This window comes from Hydra vulgaris, chromosome 07 (genome assembly GCF_038396675.1).
Source record: "Hydra vulgaris chromosome 07, alternate assembly HydraT2T_AEP".
Lineage (NCBI taxonomy): Eukaryota > Metazoa > Cnidaria > Hydrozoa > Anthoathecata > Hydridae > Hydra > Hydra vulgaris.
In genome coordinates this window covers 24,450,818-24,470,000 of record NC_088926.1, presented here as the reverse complement: position 1 = coordinate 24,470,000, position 19,183 = coordinate 24,450,818, and the positions used below count along the sequence as shown (strand labels likewise).

At 27.7% G+C, this 19,183-nt stretch overlaps 1 protein-coding gene across 10 annotated transcripts in view; it reads left to right on the top strand.

Moving 5' to 3' along the window:
• The window catches only part of LOC136082360 (torsin-1A-like), a 125,238-nt gene that overhangs the window by 5,796 nt on the left and 100,259 nt on the right, over nt 1-19,183 (top strand). For 6 of the 10 annotated variants that reach the window (XM_065801428.1, XM_065801430.1, XM_065801424.1 and 3 more), the window contains exon 2: nt 14,465-15,181. The exons of the other annotated variants lie outside the window; for them this stretch is intronic. In XM_065801428.1, coding sequence (XP_065657500.1) covers nt 15,052-15,181 — 130 coding nt within the window. In that variant the 5' untranslated portion in view covers nt 14,465-15,051. The remainder of the gene's footprint in view (nt 1-14,464; nt 15,182-19,183) is intronic. 10 annotated transcript variants of the gene reach the window in all.

Sequence of the window (19,183 nt, the reverse complement as noted above, 5' to 3'; positions counted from 1 at the left end):
TATATATATATATATATATATATAAATTAATGAAAACACTTATCTAGTTTTTTTCTTTTTCAACAATTTGTTTTACCATCAGTAGGTTCATCCTCCTGATAAATGTTACCATCACCATAAGTAGATTCATCTCCCTGATTTAATGTTAGTTGAAAATCAAAAAAACTACTTTTTTGATTTTCATCTAGCATTGCTTTCCATAAAGTGCCCCAACTTTGATATTACTATTGAATTTTTTTTTTCATCATTAGACCACTCCATCACTTCCCTCAATGGATCCAAAGGTCATTTTTTGCCCCTTTTTTGCCTTTTTTTTGGATGAACTGAGGGGATTGTTCCCATTATAAAAATATTTTATTTTTATTTTTATTGTTGTTTGACCAAGTAGAAAGAAATATAAATACAATGTTAAGTATAATTTATTACAATATTTTAGTAACGAAGATATAATAAGTTTAAAAAATGCATTTTCCAAGTATTTTTGTGTTATATTTGTATTCTATTTAGAAAAATGGCTAATATGTTAAATAAAATTAAAAACCATGTATATAATTAGTTTCTGAAAATACTAGTTATTTTTATAGTTTTTTTATTTTTAAAAAAAGAGTTCTTTACATAATTAGTTGTTTTTGTCAATCAACCTTCTGCTCTTATATTTGTTTGATACAATAAAAGTATTTTGTCTTTTCTCCTCATTGTCTAATTTATTGATCAAAACTTATTAAGGAGTATTTATTAAATTTAAATTTAGTAAGCTTGTGAAATAATTTGAAATTTGTCACAAACATTATAAACATAAAAAAATGTTGAACTAGTTTTATAGTACTCTCACTGCAATCATTTACTACCTAAAGATTATTTACAAACTGTTTAAATTTTAGGTAATAATCATTTAGGTCCCTTGTCTCAGCTGGAGTCTTAAACCATGCTAACTAACTCATGTCAATAAGTGGAGTGAGACTTGGTGGAGTCTCATTGAACATAAGGAAGTTCAGTAAACTAAACTTGTTTTCTTTCAATGGTGTAATTTGTAAGCATTAGAGTTTAGACAGCTTCTTCATTATGTTATACTAATATTCTATATTAGTACATTTTTTTAACCAGATAATACTTTACAATATTTAGGTCTAAATACTATGTGTGTCTCTTTAGAGATTTAATAACAGGTTTTGCTTGATCAGGTTTAATTTTTGAATATCTTCTGCCAAAGAATTTTGATATTCTAAAAACTTTTAGACTATGATCAAACCTTAAAATATTTCATGCAAACAAAAAAGTAATAAAATGTTGATCCAAAAATTTCAAAACTTTTAAAAATAGGCTCAGGTTTGACACAATTACACAATGATACAATTACAGGAATTCAAGCCCTTATAAAACACCTTGTTTTTTACAGCTGTACATTATTAAGTGCTTTTAAGCATTTCAATAAAAGTTAAAAAATGCAAACTGCCGTGGTTAGTTTGTCTAAAAAAAATACTATAATTGTGGATGAACAAGGCGTGCAACTGCATGCGCTTCCTGGGAAGGCTTGCTATACACACATAATACACACATACATACATATACAAATACACACACACATATATATATATATATATATATATATATATGCATACACTTACATATACCCACACATGCATATGCACATACACATACAATCATTGTACAAGAACGGCAAAAAGACTGTAGATAAGTTTAGAGAATCTTAATAGATAAAAAAAGTTAAAAAAAAAAGTTATAAGAGAAAGTTTTTTTTAATAAGAATATTAATAGTGATATATTGTTTTTATTGATGCTATTATTCAAGTAGCTATCCAAATAGTGTGTTTTTAATTTATTGAGAAAAATATATAGACATATTGAGTTTCCAGTTTTAAAAGAATGAGGGAGATTGTTCAAAGCATTAGTGCACTGATATGTAATTGATTTGCTGCCAAATTTTATTGTCCTAGTATCAGGTGTGGACAGGAATGATGTGTAATTGAAAGCTACTGCTGACCAAATAAATGATTTTTTTAAAATAAGAGTCGCTAAGCTAAACTTACACTACAAAAAATATAAACAAACTAATAAAAAAAAAGCAATTTCTTATGAAAAAGAAAATATATAAGCTTCAAAATAAAATCGAAAAACTTAAACTTGAATCGAAAATTATTTTTTCAGTTGCGTTTGAAATAAATTACTTTAAAACTTTTGATACATTTATTTATATAAATTACGTTAAAAATTTTGATACATTTTATTTAAGTTACTCAAAATGTTTTTACAAATTACTTCTATTGATTATTTACTAAATAAACAAGTTTTACTTAAGTTATTGAAAAGAAAAAGTATAGTGTTTTTAAACTGTGTAAACATTTTTTCCAAATAGTTGTAAAAAATTGTTCAAAAAAATAAGTCTTTTTAAAATAGTATTTTTTAATTATTTCATGCTCTGATTAGTAAGTCAAGTTTAAAACTTTTAAACTTTTTAAAAATAGATACAAAATAACAACAACAAAAAAGCAATCATTTTATTGCAAACGGAAGATTTAATTTAATCATAATTTAAAGTACTTTAAAAAAAAAAGATTTTAAAATATTTTAAAAAATACATGAAAAAATATTTTCAAACGTTTAAATTTATCAAAAAAAAAAATACATGCCTACATAAAAAAAAATTTAAATAAAACATTTTTTGTTAATATACACAAATTGTCTTTATTTTAAACAATAGTTATAATTAATTTTGTGTTTTATTTAAAGACTTGGCGTAAAATAAAAAAAAAGATTAAAAGTTATTCAAAGCGTAATGATTTTTTTATTGCATTTAAATTGTTAAAACATCAAAACAGCTGTGGTCATTTTGTAAAGAAAAAAAGTTATAAGCATGGTTAGTTACAGCGTGTGATCGCATGCCATTCCTGTCCAAGCCTGTAGTATGTTCTACAAAGACATTGTTGCATGAAGAGGACCTTAGGAAGGGAGAATGTTTGTTACTTATTTGTAAGAAAAAGTTCCTCAAGGATATTGAAAGGGTATCATGAAGATATATCCATGCAAATAAACAATTTAAAAGAGTAATATCATCGTTCAGCTTTAGAGTTTTTGAAAATTTATTTAGAAGAGAGACATTGTCAAATAAGTAATTTTGAAAATAAATAATTTTATGGGTTTTGTTTTGAAGAGAAACAAGTTGGTTTATGGAACATTTTTTTTTACCCCAAATCTGACACACATACCTAAGGTGCGATCCAAAGATGGCATGATAAATGCTCATAAGTATTTCTAAATTTACAAAATGTCTGATCTTGGCAAGCATTTTAATTGATTGACTGTAAGTAAGTTTGATGAGACTTAAAAGAAACATTCTCATTTGGTAATATTTTTTTAACAAAATATTAATTAAATGGTATTCTATAGAAGAAAAAAAGATATAATAAAAAAATAAAGTTAAAAAAAATAATAAAAATAGTAGAAGAATAAAAGCAAAACTTTTAACAAATATAAACAAAAAACTCCTTTTTAATCAAATACAATACAAATATAAATATGCCAATTTAGCCCATTACTACTAAATTTAAATACAAATACATGTTTGATCTCAACCCTGCTAATACAGTATGAAAAACGCAAAAAAATTTTGAAAATTGAATAATTCTACAAAAAGTTATGTAGTTACTCATAACTAATGCGGTAGTGGTGTAGTGATAGAGCGCTCGCTTCATAAGCGAGAGGTTCCGAGTTCGATTCCCACCACGTCCCTGGTAGTACCGCGCTCAACTTGTTTTTCCGCGCAGCAGCCTTGTTCGTCAAGGTTCGTGTTTCGGAGTTAGAGAGTTGAGAGAGGGTTATACCCATAAGAAGCCTCCTCATCTGTAGTGTATCTAGAGTAGCCTCATCTGTAATTTAAAGATTCTCTTTATATTTTTTTATTTAAAGACATTTTTAAATTACTGCAGTAATATTAATTACAGCAAAAAGTGTAAAATATTATTTAACTGTTTTTTATTATTTTTTTTCGTAAATTTTTTTTATATTAAAAAATTAAATTTTTATTTTTTTAGAATTTTTTTAATTTATTACAATAATTTACTTAATTATTATAAATATTATTTTTTATTATTTTAATATTACATTTAAAAAAATGTTTGATATAAACAAATTTCTTTGTTTTTTTTCCACATTTGTATAAATGAATTAAAGTGTGTTAAATTTTATTTAACACACTTTGATTCATTTTTTTATTTATTAAAAGTTAATTATTTTATTAGCAATTTTGTTTTTGTAGTAGATTTTTTTCAAACAAAGGTCAGTCATCAATTCTTCACTAGAAATATCCTTTTTGACTTTGTGGGTTGAAGTTTCTTCCGAAAAATTATATCTCAATATATCTTCACATATCTCAAATATTTGGAATTTTAAATAAGAACTGAAACTGTGACATGGTTGTTTGAAAATCTTCAAAACACCCTTTCATAGATTTAATGGCACGACTGAAAAGTATATCATCAAAATTTTTCTTTAACTTTGATCTGGAATCCAAAACAGGATCTTGGTTAGCTTTAACTATGTCAAAAACTTTTTTTTCTTACTGACTATTTTAGTTGACAGATCAGTAAATTCAAATGTTAAATCCAAAGTTGTTGCTAAAACTAGTGCTGTGGAAACATACTCATCAAATTTAGCCTGATTGTAATTGGATTCCAAAAATGCTGCAGTATGTTTTAATGCTTTTATAGAATTTTTGACATTAGATGTACTTGACTGCATAGTTTTGTTAGTGTAGTTTATTTCATTCAATAGATCATGCGAAATAACAATTCCTCATATAAATTCTAAGTATTCATTTTAGCAGCGATAGATTCGACCGGTAATTTGATATTTTTCCATTGCTATCACTTTTGGTAACTTGGTAACAGGCAGCGCTTCATAAGTTTATTGCATATTTTCCTTGATCACTTTCACAGCTCTGATATGACTCCCATCTTGTATTAATTATAGATTTAACTGTTAGTGATCTGCACTTCACTTCTATTACACGCCAGCGTTTTTTGGAACCAGATGTTACAATTTCCAGTCTGACTTTTACAATTTCCAATCCAACAGAATCAACTACAACAACGTAAAGTAAATGTGTTGAACAGAGACAGAAGGTGCTTGCTTATTTCTATCTAAAAAGTTTTTTTAAGGGAATATTTTTGGCTCTCATATTTAAACCATTGTCAAATGTCTGACCTTTCACATTTTTAAATGGAAGTTTATTTTTATTCAATCAAACCACAATTTTTTGCTCCAATCCATGACCTGTAAAATTAGTTTTTGTTTATATATGTTTCTTAACTTGTAATATATATTACATCAAAAAAATCAGGAAAATTTCAAAAATTTACAAACCTGTGTTATCATCATTAATAATTTTATTATTGATGATGATACCACAATAATAAGAAACCCTCTCGGATGTAGACCACTTCTGAATTTTATTGTTTAGATATCGTATGATAAGAGTTAGTTATTCCTAATGACTGGCATCTAGTGTGCAATCTGCAATAATAGAGTAGTGTTTAACTTTCCGAATATTTTTAAGGATTTCCTTCCTAGTAGCACTTAAGTTTAACTATTTTCTCAAAATTTTTATTGTTTGCTTCATACAGTTTATCAGATGATACTCTAAATACCATGTTTTGTGATGCCATATATGATAATCAATATGAATAATTATGAAAATTAGAGATGGGAATCGAACCCTTCTTTTAAAGTTCATGTTCGGTTTCGTTATATCTAATGTTTGAGTTCGGTTCAGTCTTAAGCGCAGTTTGGGTTGGGTTGGGTTTGGTAACAACTAAATTTTGGATTCGGTTCGGTATCAACACACTTGTTTTTTATTAGTTTTATCAGTTACATTCATGATGATAAAATACATAAAAATTAAAGTAATATTAAGTCCTTAAAGAATTGCAAGTTATTTGAAAAATTTGCAATGCTTTAACTACTTAACGTTAGAAGAACCAGCCCAAATATGACAACAGTATTCCATACAAGATCGAATAAGAGATTTAAAGTAAAGAATGGATTCAGGAGAGAGTAAATGGCAAGCACGATAAAGAGAAGCAACCTTAGCAGATGTAAATGATGATCCAAGAAGTTGTAAATAAGAGGACTCAGTGAGAGGGTTGCCATTCATTAATATAGGAATGTTGACAGTACTGCGATAGTTGTTTGCAGTAAATAACTGAGTTTGTTAGAGTTAAAATTTACAAGCCACTGTGAGCCCCAATCTGTTACAGAAGTGAGATCAGATTCAAGATAGGCTGCCTGTTCTAAGCAATCAAAAAGAGAAGACTTTTTGTCAGGAGAGATGGAGTGTTAGACCTTCTTTGTTAACAATGCTGTTGAAGAATTTCCAAAAGTCTCTAGATCATAACTTCTGAGATAAGATATGAGGTTTAGTGAACTGAGAACAATGAAGCTTAGCATCTGACAGCACCTTTTTACATCAATTTCTTGCAATAATAAATAGTTGTTTGTTCTCAAGAGAGTTGTTTTTTTAAACAAGATGAAAAAATGATTACAATTAGATATAGCAGCTGCACAAGAGGGTGAAAACCATAGAGTAGAATGAGGCTTGACTTGACCGACAAGAAGGAATAAAAGCATCCATTCCGAATTCAGGAGGTTACATTCCGAATTCAGGAGGCGCATTTATCGGCTGAGAGAGAAAAGACATTAGCCCAAGGACCGTCACAAAGAAAATCATGAAAAGAATCCCTGTCAGCTTTAGGGTAGTAGTAAGTAATGCAATGATATGATGTGTCCGAAAATGAAGTACAAGATGAAAGATTTAAAGAGATCATTGCATGAACCACCTAAAGGAGAAAAAGGAGAAACTAAACACATGCTAGGATCAGAGACCAGACATAAATCAAGGAGTGAAGGTTAATGATTAGGGTTGTCAGGAAAATGAGTCACTAAGTTAATTATCTGAGTAAGAGATTGAGAAATGCAGAAGTTATAGGCTTTAGTGCCAGCAGGATCAGTGGCATTAGAGCCAAGTTGTTCAGTCTGATGAGCATTAAAGCCATCAATAACAACAACATTGGCAGAGGGGTAAGGAGAGAGAGCATGTTCAATTTGATCAGAAATTATATCTAAAAGAGTGCAGTTTTGGGAAGAAATAGAACGATAAAGAACAAAGAGAAAGGTGATAGAGTGAAGAGATGCTAAGCGGAAGCACATAAAAGAATAGTCAAAAAATTCAAATCTGATTTCACGACAAATAGGTGAATTTATGTGTATGTGTACCTCTAAGCCAAGCATGTGACTATTAGAGTCTTTGTGAAAGAAAGGGTAATACCCATCAACACTGAGATCAGAAGAAGGAATAGCAGAGTTTTAATTAGTCTCACTAAAAGCAAACAAGTCTGGTGAATTTTGCGAGAGGTAAGATTAAACTGATGGAAGGTTGCTTCGCAGACCACAAATATTAGTAAAAGATATATTAAAACAGTTAGATGGTGGGGATGGTTTTTTATGTTTTACATTTTGAATTACTTGAGTTAATCTACTTGAGTTGAATGAAAAATTCTCTCAATTTTTTGGGTAGCTTTTTGATTGATGGTTTGCAGAACCCTACACAACTATTTCTTGAATATTATAGTTTGTAAGAGTCTAAGGTCAATCAGGAACTTCTTCTCATGTTCAAAAAAAGAACATGCTAGTTGATTTTGCTGGAACAATGTTTCAAAATTGGCTTACTGTCGATGGCACTTAAGTTTTGCTTGACTCTCTGTTTTGGCTCAATTTTTCACTTTTGATCTCAACCTTGTGGTTTCTAATTTCATTTTAACTGATTTCATATGACAAAGTATTTATACTAGAATCATTGTTAGAGCTATAATATTTTTCTGAATTTAAAAAAGTCTAGTTTAGTTAGGTTTTTATCACGTCTATAAAAATATAAAATATATAAAAAGTATTAACATAAGGAACTTTTTTTAATTTTTTTAGCGTACTTTACCAGCAAATTTTGTTTACTGACAGTATTTTTAATTCCCTTAATAAAAAACGGTAATAAATTATTTTAAAGAATATTATTTATTATGCAAAAATTTGTGTAACTTTCTTAACTTAAGATAAATAGCAATAAAAATGTAAATAAAGAGTTTTTAATAAGAATTTAAAAAAAAAAACTGCATAATAAGAGTATTGAAAAATATAAACTAGAGAATAACTGACGTCAATTAAAAAATAAATTTTCTTTTAACTTTTGAATGACCATGCTTGTTAATGATGTTTTTATTTACATTAAAGATAACCCATTGTTTTTGATCAACTTAATTCTTTTTTTCGTCATGCATACTAATTACGTTTTCAACGTGTCAAATGTTTAAATTTGAGCCTGATATAGTTTGTTTTTTTTTTACTGTGATTTTTATAACCTTTGGGAATTTTGGTACTAAAGAGAGAACATAATTTTCTCTGCGATCAGAGATTTAGTCGGATTATGTATATGGATGGCCTCAAAATGAAATAGTTATTTATATAAATTTATTTATTTATAAAATTATTTTTATAAAATTTGTTATAATTTTTATAAAATCAGGTTAGGCGTTACAAATATAGTAAAAACTAGTCAATGGAGTGACACCTTAATAAAATAAACAAATCAACAACAACAACAACAACAATAACAAAAATCAACAACCGTATAAGTAAATAAAAGATAAACAACTCCTACCCATACCCCCCCCCTCATCCACTTCATTGTGCTGGCCTTGCTGCTGGTGAACAAAAGATACGTCCAGATGAATTTCTCCTTGTTGCCACTGCATCAGTGCATCAAGACAATTTTGCCACTCAAATTTTTTTTTTGAATTTATTTTATTATTAAACAACAAAAGTAAATCTGAATCAAAAGAATTTTAAGCTGTGCTTTAAATAATAAGGTAAATAATGGTGATGGTTTTCAGCTATTTATTCCAATATTTAGTAAATAAAAGATCTGATCTGAAGTTGTAACAAATAATACTGATAGTGGTGGTAATAAGTGATGTAACTGGTGATATAACAACATTTTTTAAATTTTTTTTATTTAGTTCACCTCCCCAAGGTTGAGTAGGCCACAACAGGCAAGGAGGCTACTTAATTGTGGTTATAACCTTCTCTCAACTCTCTCAAGAGAAACGAGTTCAGGGCGGTACTATCAGGGACATGGTGGGGATTGAACTCAGAAACTCTCGCTTATGAAGCAATCACACTACCACTACACCACTACCACATTACTATAACTTTAACAACTAACAAAGTTACAATTAAAGTTCCACTTTACATACTTTATAGTAATGTTAATAATAACTGCTGTAGCCATTGGTCACAGAATATTTGGTATATAATATTTTTATTAGTTTTATTTCTTTGTTATAAGAATGAAAGCAAGTGAGAGCATCAATAACATAATAAATATTAATTTATTTTAAATATAAATTGAAACCTGCTATTTATTCTTGACAGAAACAGTGTTTATTCATGAAAACCTAACCCTCACATTAGAATATTTTCTTAAAAATTGTAAATATTTCTAACTAATCTCTATTACAAATCTAGTATAAGCATAAAATTTGTTCATTTTCATTTGTAAAAAATGACAGAAAGCATGTTTTTATTTTTTAAATACAACCTCCTGATGCCAACTGAAGAGATAGAAAAATTTTAAAACAATTTGGTACAGTTATTATTTACATTACTATGCAACTTTTCTGGTCTATTACAATTTGAAATTTGAAAATTTTTTTTTGGATACTCCCTAACTCCTGACAATGATTGTGTTGGTAGAAAAAAAAAGTGAAGCAACTTTACAACAATTGGAGAAGCCTGGTATCTAGAACAGGTCAAGCTACTTTTACAATACAATAATTTGAATTAGAAAAACTCTCTAAACTGTTATAACTATTGTATGTCTAACTATTAGAAGAGAAAATCATTTGAAGGTCATAAATAAGAAGATCCTGCCTGACAAATGTATTCTATTCAGGTACGATTAAGAGATAAAAAAATTGAATCGGAAGTGAGAAATTGGTGAGCATGATAATAAAGGCAACCTTAGCAAATGTTAACTTTGCAATAGGTTATATATTTGGTTTCGATATAAGGTCAGTTGTGAAAGGTAATCTGAGAAGACATAAAGCAATTGAATCAGTTTTGTCATTCATTAATATAGGAATATCACTGTGATAATTATTACCAATAAACAATTTGGTTTTGTTTTTTTGGGATTAAATTCACCTGCCATTTCAAGCCTTAAGTTGTCATACACTCGAGATCAGCTGTCTGTTCTAAGCAATATCAATAAAATGATACTATTTAAGAAATACTATTTAAGAAATAAATAAATTATTGTTTAAAAAGTACTTTTTTAAAAAAATTTTTAGTTGTCAAAACTAATTCTGCCTATAAAGTGTGAGTTTTGCTTTGGAGACTTAAGAAGCACAACTCATCCTAGAATCACAATTCATCCAAATCTTCTCTTGGTACTATTTTACAGCTCTAAAACTCATTTTCTGATAAAATTGAATAAAGATATTTTTTGTTTTCTTTTAAGTATTTATCTTAAAACAAAATAGTAATTTACTTATTTTACACACGCCTAGAATCTCAGTTTTATTACTTTTGCTGAGTAAAAGCAATAAATTAATGCTTTGACAGTTGTAATGTAAAGACAGGAGTATATAGTTGTGTTGGAGTATATAGGAGTACATAGTTGTGTTGTCAACAACAGGAGTATATAGTTGTGTTGTCAGCAATTAGAGCCACTTTCGATGTAAATTTGTTTAAAAAGATTTAGGTGAGAAGCAGTTCAACACCAAGAATGGAAACATGTGGTACCCAAGATGTTGCTAGAAATAAAAAAAGAGTATTGCTGTATGAAAAAATAAATTTATATGAGATTCTAAGAGATTTATTTTCAGAGAGTAAGTTGTTAGACTCATAATAAGATATTATAAGTTTATAAGTTAGTGACCACAGACCTATAGAGAAAAGACTGATTGTATTATGGACAGGTTAGAGTGTTTTCCAAGGTTTTTAATAATTAAAACCACAGATGCCAGCAGGAAGTATAAGAAGTCTTTTGTTAACTAGTTAAGAAAGTATTGAATTTCTTTTGTAAGATAGGAATACTGTCTCAGCCACAAGCTTTTGTAATACAGGAATACTGTCTCAGCCACAAGCTTTTGTAATACAGGAATATCTCAGGAATATCTCAGCCACAAGCTCTTGTAAGACAGGAATATTTTCTCAGCAACAAGCTTTGGATGAGCTGATAAATAACTTTATTAACAAAAGCTGAAGTGATTTAGATCTAACATTGAATTAAACCTTTTCTGTAGGATGCAGGATGAGTGCGGTCACTAAATTCAAGAGAATAATTTTAGAGAATAAATTCAAGAGAATAATTTTAGAGATTTTATAGAATAAATTCAAGAGAATAATTTTTTGGAAAAGTTCTTCTGCAAATAGTTTTTCCTTATCCTTGGGAGTAATAAGATCAGACCAATGTGCTAGAGAACGTTAAACTTGCTTTTGTTTTTTCACACTGTTTAAGACTTTAAAAAAGTTTTTAAAACCTAACTTCTGCGATAAAAAATAAGGTAATTATACAAGATATAGTTTTTGATATTTTAATTTTGAATGAGTTAAATTGCATTTATATGTGCATCCTATCAAATTTATTGATTCAACAGACAGATCTTAACCTTGCTGGTAAATTACCATCTGCTTATAAAAATTTCAGTTTTATAAGCAGATGGTTATTTACAAAGAAGGTTAAGACAATATTTTACTATTAATAATGTTGGTGATATTTAGTAATTTGTAGATTTAAACAACTCAAATACTTTTATTGCTTCTTGATCACAAGCTGAATAAATGGAGATCAAATGTTCTGAACAAATTTTTTTACTGCATATATCAGAAGCAAATTATGTTTGTTCAATTTCCTCATTGTACTGCTAACATTGAGGTTTGCATTGCTGCAAAGTCAGTTAATCTCTAGTAGAGAAAGTTACAGAGAAAAATGCATTTGGTTTTAAGAATTGGTTTCTTAGAGTATATTAGAATGTACTTTAAAATTTGGTTCAGGAAAAAATCTGTAAGATTGATTTTTTTAACTAGACTAATAATTAACAAGAGTTGCAGTGATAAAATTCATGTTGATTGAGTTTAAACCTAAAGGATTTTTATAAAATATTTAAGTTTTAAGAGTAGCAATCTTCTAAGAAGTTTAACGCTTCACTAGGATCTGGAAATTTTATTTTAAAAGTTTTACAAAAGTAAGCTGCAAGAAAATAACATTTAAAAATGATTTTTCCCATTTTAAAGTTATGTTATGTATTGTAACGTAAACAAGATTGGTTACATTACATGAAAAATGTCTGTTTTTTTATGTAACCAAGATGTAACATTTTATTTAATGACATGTAACATTGTAATGTAATGTGCACAATATCTGTTATTTTTACATGACCGAGATCAACCCTCGGAATTAGGAAAAATGAGGTCAGCAATAAATTGCCAACCTTAAACTGTTAGAGTTTAGCAAAAAAAAAATATTATTTGCTGACCTAATTACAATCCTAATGCAATTTTTAGCCAACCTCAAACACTTTAAGGTTGGCAGTTAGGTTGGCATTCCGAGGGCTGCAAGACTTAACATTGTGAATTGCAGAAGTCAAGTTAGATTGCTTAAAGAAAGCAGACAGATATTGCACTGAATGTTAGATTGCAACTTGTACATTTAATTGGTTACAACTAAATAAAGTATTTGAATAATGATAGTAAAACATAAGAAGGGTTGACATTTTATATACATTTTTGATTGTGGGTTTATAAAAATATGTAAAGTATTACACTTGTATTATTGACCTAAGAAAAACGTAAGTACAGTAACAAAATTTAAAGATATGAGATGTATTTAAAATACGTCTCAAATATAGATTTTTTTAACGTTATGTTATGTCTCAGCTTACACTTTTTAAAAGTTGCAATTTTATAAATTAAAAAAAACAATTTAGATGTATCTTTGCAAATTGAAACTTTTTTTTTGTTGTGACAAATTAGTAACAAAAAAAAAAAAAATTAAAAAAAAATAACTAATTGAGATGAATTTATTTTACAATAAAAATAAAAATGATAATTAGCAGTTTTTATAAAAAAAAAATTTTAGTTTCAAATGTCTCAACAAAACGCATTGTTAAATACCGTAACTTAATAATTAGTTGCAGTATTAATAAAATTGTTTTATTAACAATATTATTTATTAACAATATTGTAAACGCATTAACACATTTGCCAAAACAAATGTGTTAATGAGTTTTTATCATAATTAAAAAAGTTTTTTTAACCTTTTTTAAGATAAATCCAACTTTTAAAACTTTAAAAGAAGCGTACCGAAAAACATAAAAAAAAAGTTGTGAATTAAGACTTTAGTGACAAAGTAACCAATTAAGACAAAGCTGTTTTACAATGAAAATAAAATAATAGATGATATTTAGCAATACAAAAATAATAAACAAACATTAACTGAATTATCAAGTTTATTTACTTAATATTTAATTAAAAGTGAGAGAATTAAAGCCTGTTACCAAATGTAATTGATTGAGGCATAACGCAACTTTAAAATATTATAGGGGTTTTATATTTCAAATTTAAATCATGTGTTTCAGATATCATCCATCTATATACATAAATACTAAAATATAACATTTTTTCTACAAAAATTTTAAATTTTAAAATGACTTCTAATAACTTAAACAATATAAGTTATCAAAAAATTTAATCTCCTATCTTATTTTAAATCTTATTTAAAAAAACGCAAAAGACTTCTTAAAGTCAAAAAAATTACTCTGTCAATAATACTGTGTGAAACTTTCAAGAAGTAATTACCTTCTTACTTCAATAATATTAATATATAAAATTAAATATGATATAGATATATAGAGATAACAGAAGTTAAAGCTGACAATTTAGAGCTCTTTATAATTAATTTTAGTGATGGTAGTTCATTGTCTTGATGTTTTTGTTTTTGTGTTGTTGATTGTTCATTGTCTTGATGTTTTGTTTTTGTTTTTGTTTTTGTTTGATGTTTTTGTTTTTAATTTTAGTGATGGTAGTTCATTGTCTTGATGTTTTTGTTTTTGTTTTTAACTTGGTCATACAAAACATTGGTCATACAAAACTTGGTCATACAAAACATGAACAACTCTTTAAAAAATTTTAATTGCTTTAAAAATGGCTTAAGTATAATAAAATAAAATTGTAGTCACATGTGATTGACAATACAGTGGATAATTAATGAATGTGTTTAATGAATCTGTCAGTGGTGTTTTTTTATTTAATGGACTTTAATAAGGTTTTTATGTTCAAAATTGTCTATTTTCTTTTAACTAGTTTCCATTTGTTTTTAAAAAATTCTGTTTCTTCAAAGGTTGCTTTAAAGTATGATATACCAAAGAACACCATATATTCACCTGGTTGAGAAACAAGAAAAGGTTTTTGATGCTGCCAAAAATATTATCAAAGTAAAAGTTCGATTTTAAACATTAAGTTATTCATACAAACTAATCAAGTCATACAGTAGAAACTTTAGAATTTCTTAAAATACATTTCACAACTATATGTATAAAAGTTATAGAATTTTGTGTTTTTAAGTTTTTTAAGTCTGTGCTGTGTCTCTGCTGTGTCTGTGCTGTGTCTGTGCTGTGTCCAAATATTTTAAAGAGTACTTAGAAGTTTCTTTGCTAATTAAAGTGTTCTGAAATTTAGTTAGCTCAATATTTTAACATTTTAAGTTAAAATTGATATTGACATTTTGATTAATCTTGACATAAATAATTAATTGTAATTAATATTTATCATAAATATATTTTCAAAATTATTTATCATTTGACATTTTCAAGTATGTGTAATTTATTGATATGTTAATTTTTTTGTGTAACATTCACTGATTTTTTTGTTTTAATAAATTTCTTATAAAGTTGTCAAAGTTTACAGTTATAGCTCAATTAGCTTATAATGAATTTCAAATTGATTTGCATTATTATTTTGAATTCTTTGGTTGCATACTATTCCGTTGTACCCAAAATAACAGCTGCTGCTGTTATTGTTGTTGTTGCGGCTATCAGTTATCTCAAATATGAATATGGTAAATATTTTATTTTATGTTTTCCCATTTTTAATTATTAAATATTTATTTATAAATTCTTTTTGACAATTAGTTATCAATTAATTTTAAATTAGTATTTAACCATATTAAGGAATACATAATAAAGAAATATGTTTTCCTTCTTACTTTTTTTAGTCTACGCTTTATTTTCTGAAAGGCTTTTTAATAAAAAGACAATACACTGAAAAATACTAAGATACTAAATTTATATAATAATCTCAATTCTAAATTAAAGTCTCGGTATATCTTTGTATAAAAAATTTGTTCTCAAAGTTAATGTTCAACTTTTATTTATTTTTTTTAACTTTTTTTTATTTTATTTATTATTCTAATTTTTTCTTTCAAATGTTGTTTCTCCTTCTGTTGGTTCATCTTCCTGATGAACCAGAAAGAGAAACAGCCTGTAAAAAAAAATTGTGTTTTATATTTATATATATATAATGTCCCCAGAAAACCCTTTTGGGGGATGATATATAGTAGAACATTTAGATATAAATTTGGAAATTAAACTATTATGTCCGAGAAAGATATTTTGATTTTAAATTTTGAAGCTAGTAAGCCTAAAAAATTGCAAAATGACAGGGCATTTTTACAGCATTTATTATTCTTTTTTAAAAGTCATTTCATTGTTGTGACAAGAAAAGAAACATTCTTATGCATATAAAACAACATTTCTGAATAAAAATATCACATCAGGAAATAATTCTTTAAGATTACAATATTCTTACTTTTGGTTTGAAAAAAACCCTTTCAACTAAAATAAATGCTTGCTGTTGAGGTCTATAACACTATTCAGAAGCTTTTTTTCATATTCTGGATGACTGGGATCATATTTGTATTGTTGCCAAAGTACATTGAAGTTGTGATGCATAGGTTCTGTGGCCTGTTCAGAAAATACTCCAAGACTTGACTTGTGGTGGTCAATAAAATGCTTCACATGAAAAATGCACCTTTGGAGGGATGGAGGTGTTTGGCAACTTCAAGAAGGAACTCTGGAACTCCTTGATCTTGTCTGCAATGTTGGGAGAAAGATTATTTCCAAAGCAAGAATTCACAACTCTTTCAAAACATCTGAAAGTTTCAACAAAATGCATGAAATTAAATGAAGAGCTTTGTTCAGCCAGATGTTGTAGAACATCTGTATGCTTCAATAGCTTTTGACAATCATTTCCAGCAAATTGGTCCCCATGAAAAGGCTTTTCCTGAATATGAAGAGCAGCAGGCCATCGATTGTCATCAGGCCATGTTTGACCCAAGTTTTTGTAGAGATGATTTACTACTCCAAGAAGAAGATGTTGCTCCATTAAAGGGATAAAGTCCAATAAGAGTGTTTGATTGTCGAAGCAAATAATTGGTTTGTGAACAACATTGTTGAACTCTTTTGCTCTTCTTAAAATTGCAAACAGCTTGAATGGAACCAAATGTTCTGGGTTTCCTGCAGATGTGAAGGTTTTTTGAATCTGCATCACCCCATGTACAAAGGTGAGCACTGGCTGAACTTTGAGACTGAAATCGAGTTATGAGATTTGCTGCTTTCAAGTCATTTCATGAAACAACAACAAAAATTTTCTGCAACTGTAGCAAATTCAAAATGCTTTTCAAGTTTTAATAACTCTCTGGTAAGTTTTCACAAACAACAATTAATAACTGGCGCTTCACACCTGTGTCTTTTGCAACACGCTTTGAGGGAGGAGAAGAATCCTTGCTGATTGCTTCAAAAACTCCTAAGGATACTTTCAAAAAGCCACCTCCTCTATCAATTCCCACTTTGATCAATGGTTCTTCAGGAATACTTCTGACTTATGGAACGTGGTTGACTATATCAGAAACATCTTTGCAGTGAGCAACAACTCTGGTTGAAGGAGGTTTGTTTGAGATGACCATAGTTGCAACCATCTCTGCAGCCACTGCATCTTTAGAGGCAACTGCAACCAAATTTTGTCGCATTGTTCCTTTTGTACAGTTGTGGGGCAGCTCTCGCCCAATCACAGAAAAACAGTCTGGACATCTTTTTTCAACGCTTCTTTTGTTCTTAGGTTTACTTGCTGACAGTTGATGAGGAATGTTCAGCTTATTTCTGGAATTTGACAGATCACAAGGAGATTCTCTGGTAGTTGGTCGAACTGAGATACTCTTAAAGTTAAGGCTAGGAAGAGGAGGGTTATCACCCTCATCTTTTCTTCTGATGGCAACATGACATCTTTCACAATTACCTGAAGGAATCCTGTTATCAGAAAAATCCAGCTCAACTTTGAAAACTTTTTGTGCTTTTTTAATCAGAAAAGTTGTTATAGCTAACGGTTTCTGAAGACAGAAAACACGTTTTCTATTCTCTTCGTGGTCTTTGGCATTGTTAGGCATTTTTTCAACTTATATGTTCTAATGTGTTATGAAAATTGTTTATTTTTTGAAATGCATGCTTTTTCTCAGAAATTTTTTTGAAAAAAAAACTTTAATTTATATCTAAATGTTCTACTATATATGGGCTATTATCCCTCAAAAGGGTTTTCTGGGGACATGAGGTTAGGGTTGATCATGGTTTGGGTACACAGTGGCAGTTCGCATTTTTTAACTTATACAGCGTTTCCATAATTTGCGGCAAAAAGCTAAACTTATCAACTTAAAAAAAAAACAATCCTAAAAAGTGGAAACAAAAAATTGAGTTTAATTAAATAGACAAGAAAATTTAATAATTAAAAAAAAGTAAATAAAAAAAAAAAAATTTTTATAAAATTTTATTATGACTTTTGTATACTTTTTTTAGAGTCATTGTTTAAAAAAACATCTTTTATAACGATTTAACAACAATTGAAAGTTTTTATATGCAATTTATTTAAGATTTTTATGAGTCCATATAATTAAGAAACTAATTTGCTATGTACGCTAGAACTATAATATATTTTGTTATATTTTTTTCTTACTTATTCATTTGTTTTCTTTTCGCTTTTAAAAAAGTTTTTGCTATATTTGATGTTTTTTCTCAATATTTATATAATAGGAAAATAAGAAAATAAATTGTTATTTATTTGTAAAAGATATTATTTATTTTGTCAATGACAGAATAAGTTAAATAAAAGAATAACAGTTTCTTTAATAAGTGTATTTACCAAATTTGATGCATGTCTGAAATTTTTTCTTTTATATTGCCCAATTTTCAATGTTAATACAAATTACAAGAGATAATAAACTTAACGATTTCTCTGTTTAAAAAAATGTATTTAAAAACTTAAAAAAAAGTTTTAAATAGTCTCCTAAAAATTTCATTAAGAATGTTCAATTAACAATAAAGTAGCCCACAAAATTTTGCAGTATCATATCATTTTTTTATATGCAAAACTTAAAAAATATTTTTTGTTACAAATAAATAGCAATTAGTTTTCTCGCTTTCCTTTTTTCATTAATAAAACCAGTAAAGTTTAGCAAAGACATTAGAAAAACAAATTAAAAAATTGTCCATGTTTCTAGCGCAATTTACAAAGTATTTCCTTTTTATAATGACTGAAAAAAGCCGCAAAAAAAATGTATATCAAAAAATCTTTTTATTTTCTTTATATTTTTATCTACTTTTTTCCTTGAATCAATTTTGGTAGTGGAAAATAAAAAACGCTCTAAAAATATGAAAACAAAAAAGTAAAATATTTAATTATATTACTTTTTTGACAACAATTTTCTTTTTTTATTATTAAATTTATTTTAGCTTATTTTATTTAGATTTTCTATTTTGTTCTTCTAGATTTTCTGTTTGTTTATATTCTGCAAAAGCACGCCTTGAAGTATTGCCATATTTGATTTTCCAGAATCACCACTTTTAGGAAAACCAACAACAAGTCCCATTTTGTTCATAAAATCAGTCTGAATCTTTTGTTTAGCTACAGATGCCTTTTCTTTGTGTTCTTTAAATCTTGCTTGCCACTTCCTTTCTTCCTTTTTATATGCAATGTGCAAAATCATCTCAACAAATCGAATCCATGCATAAAGACT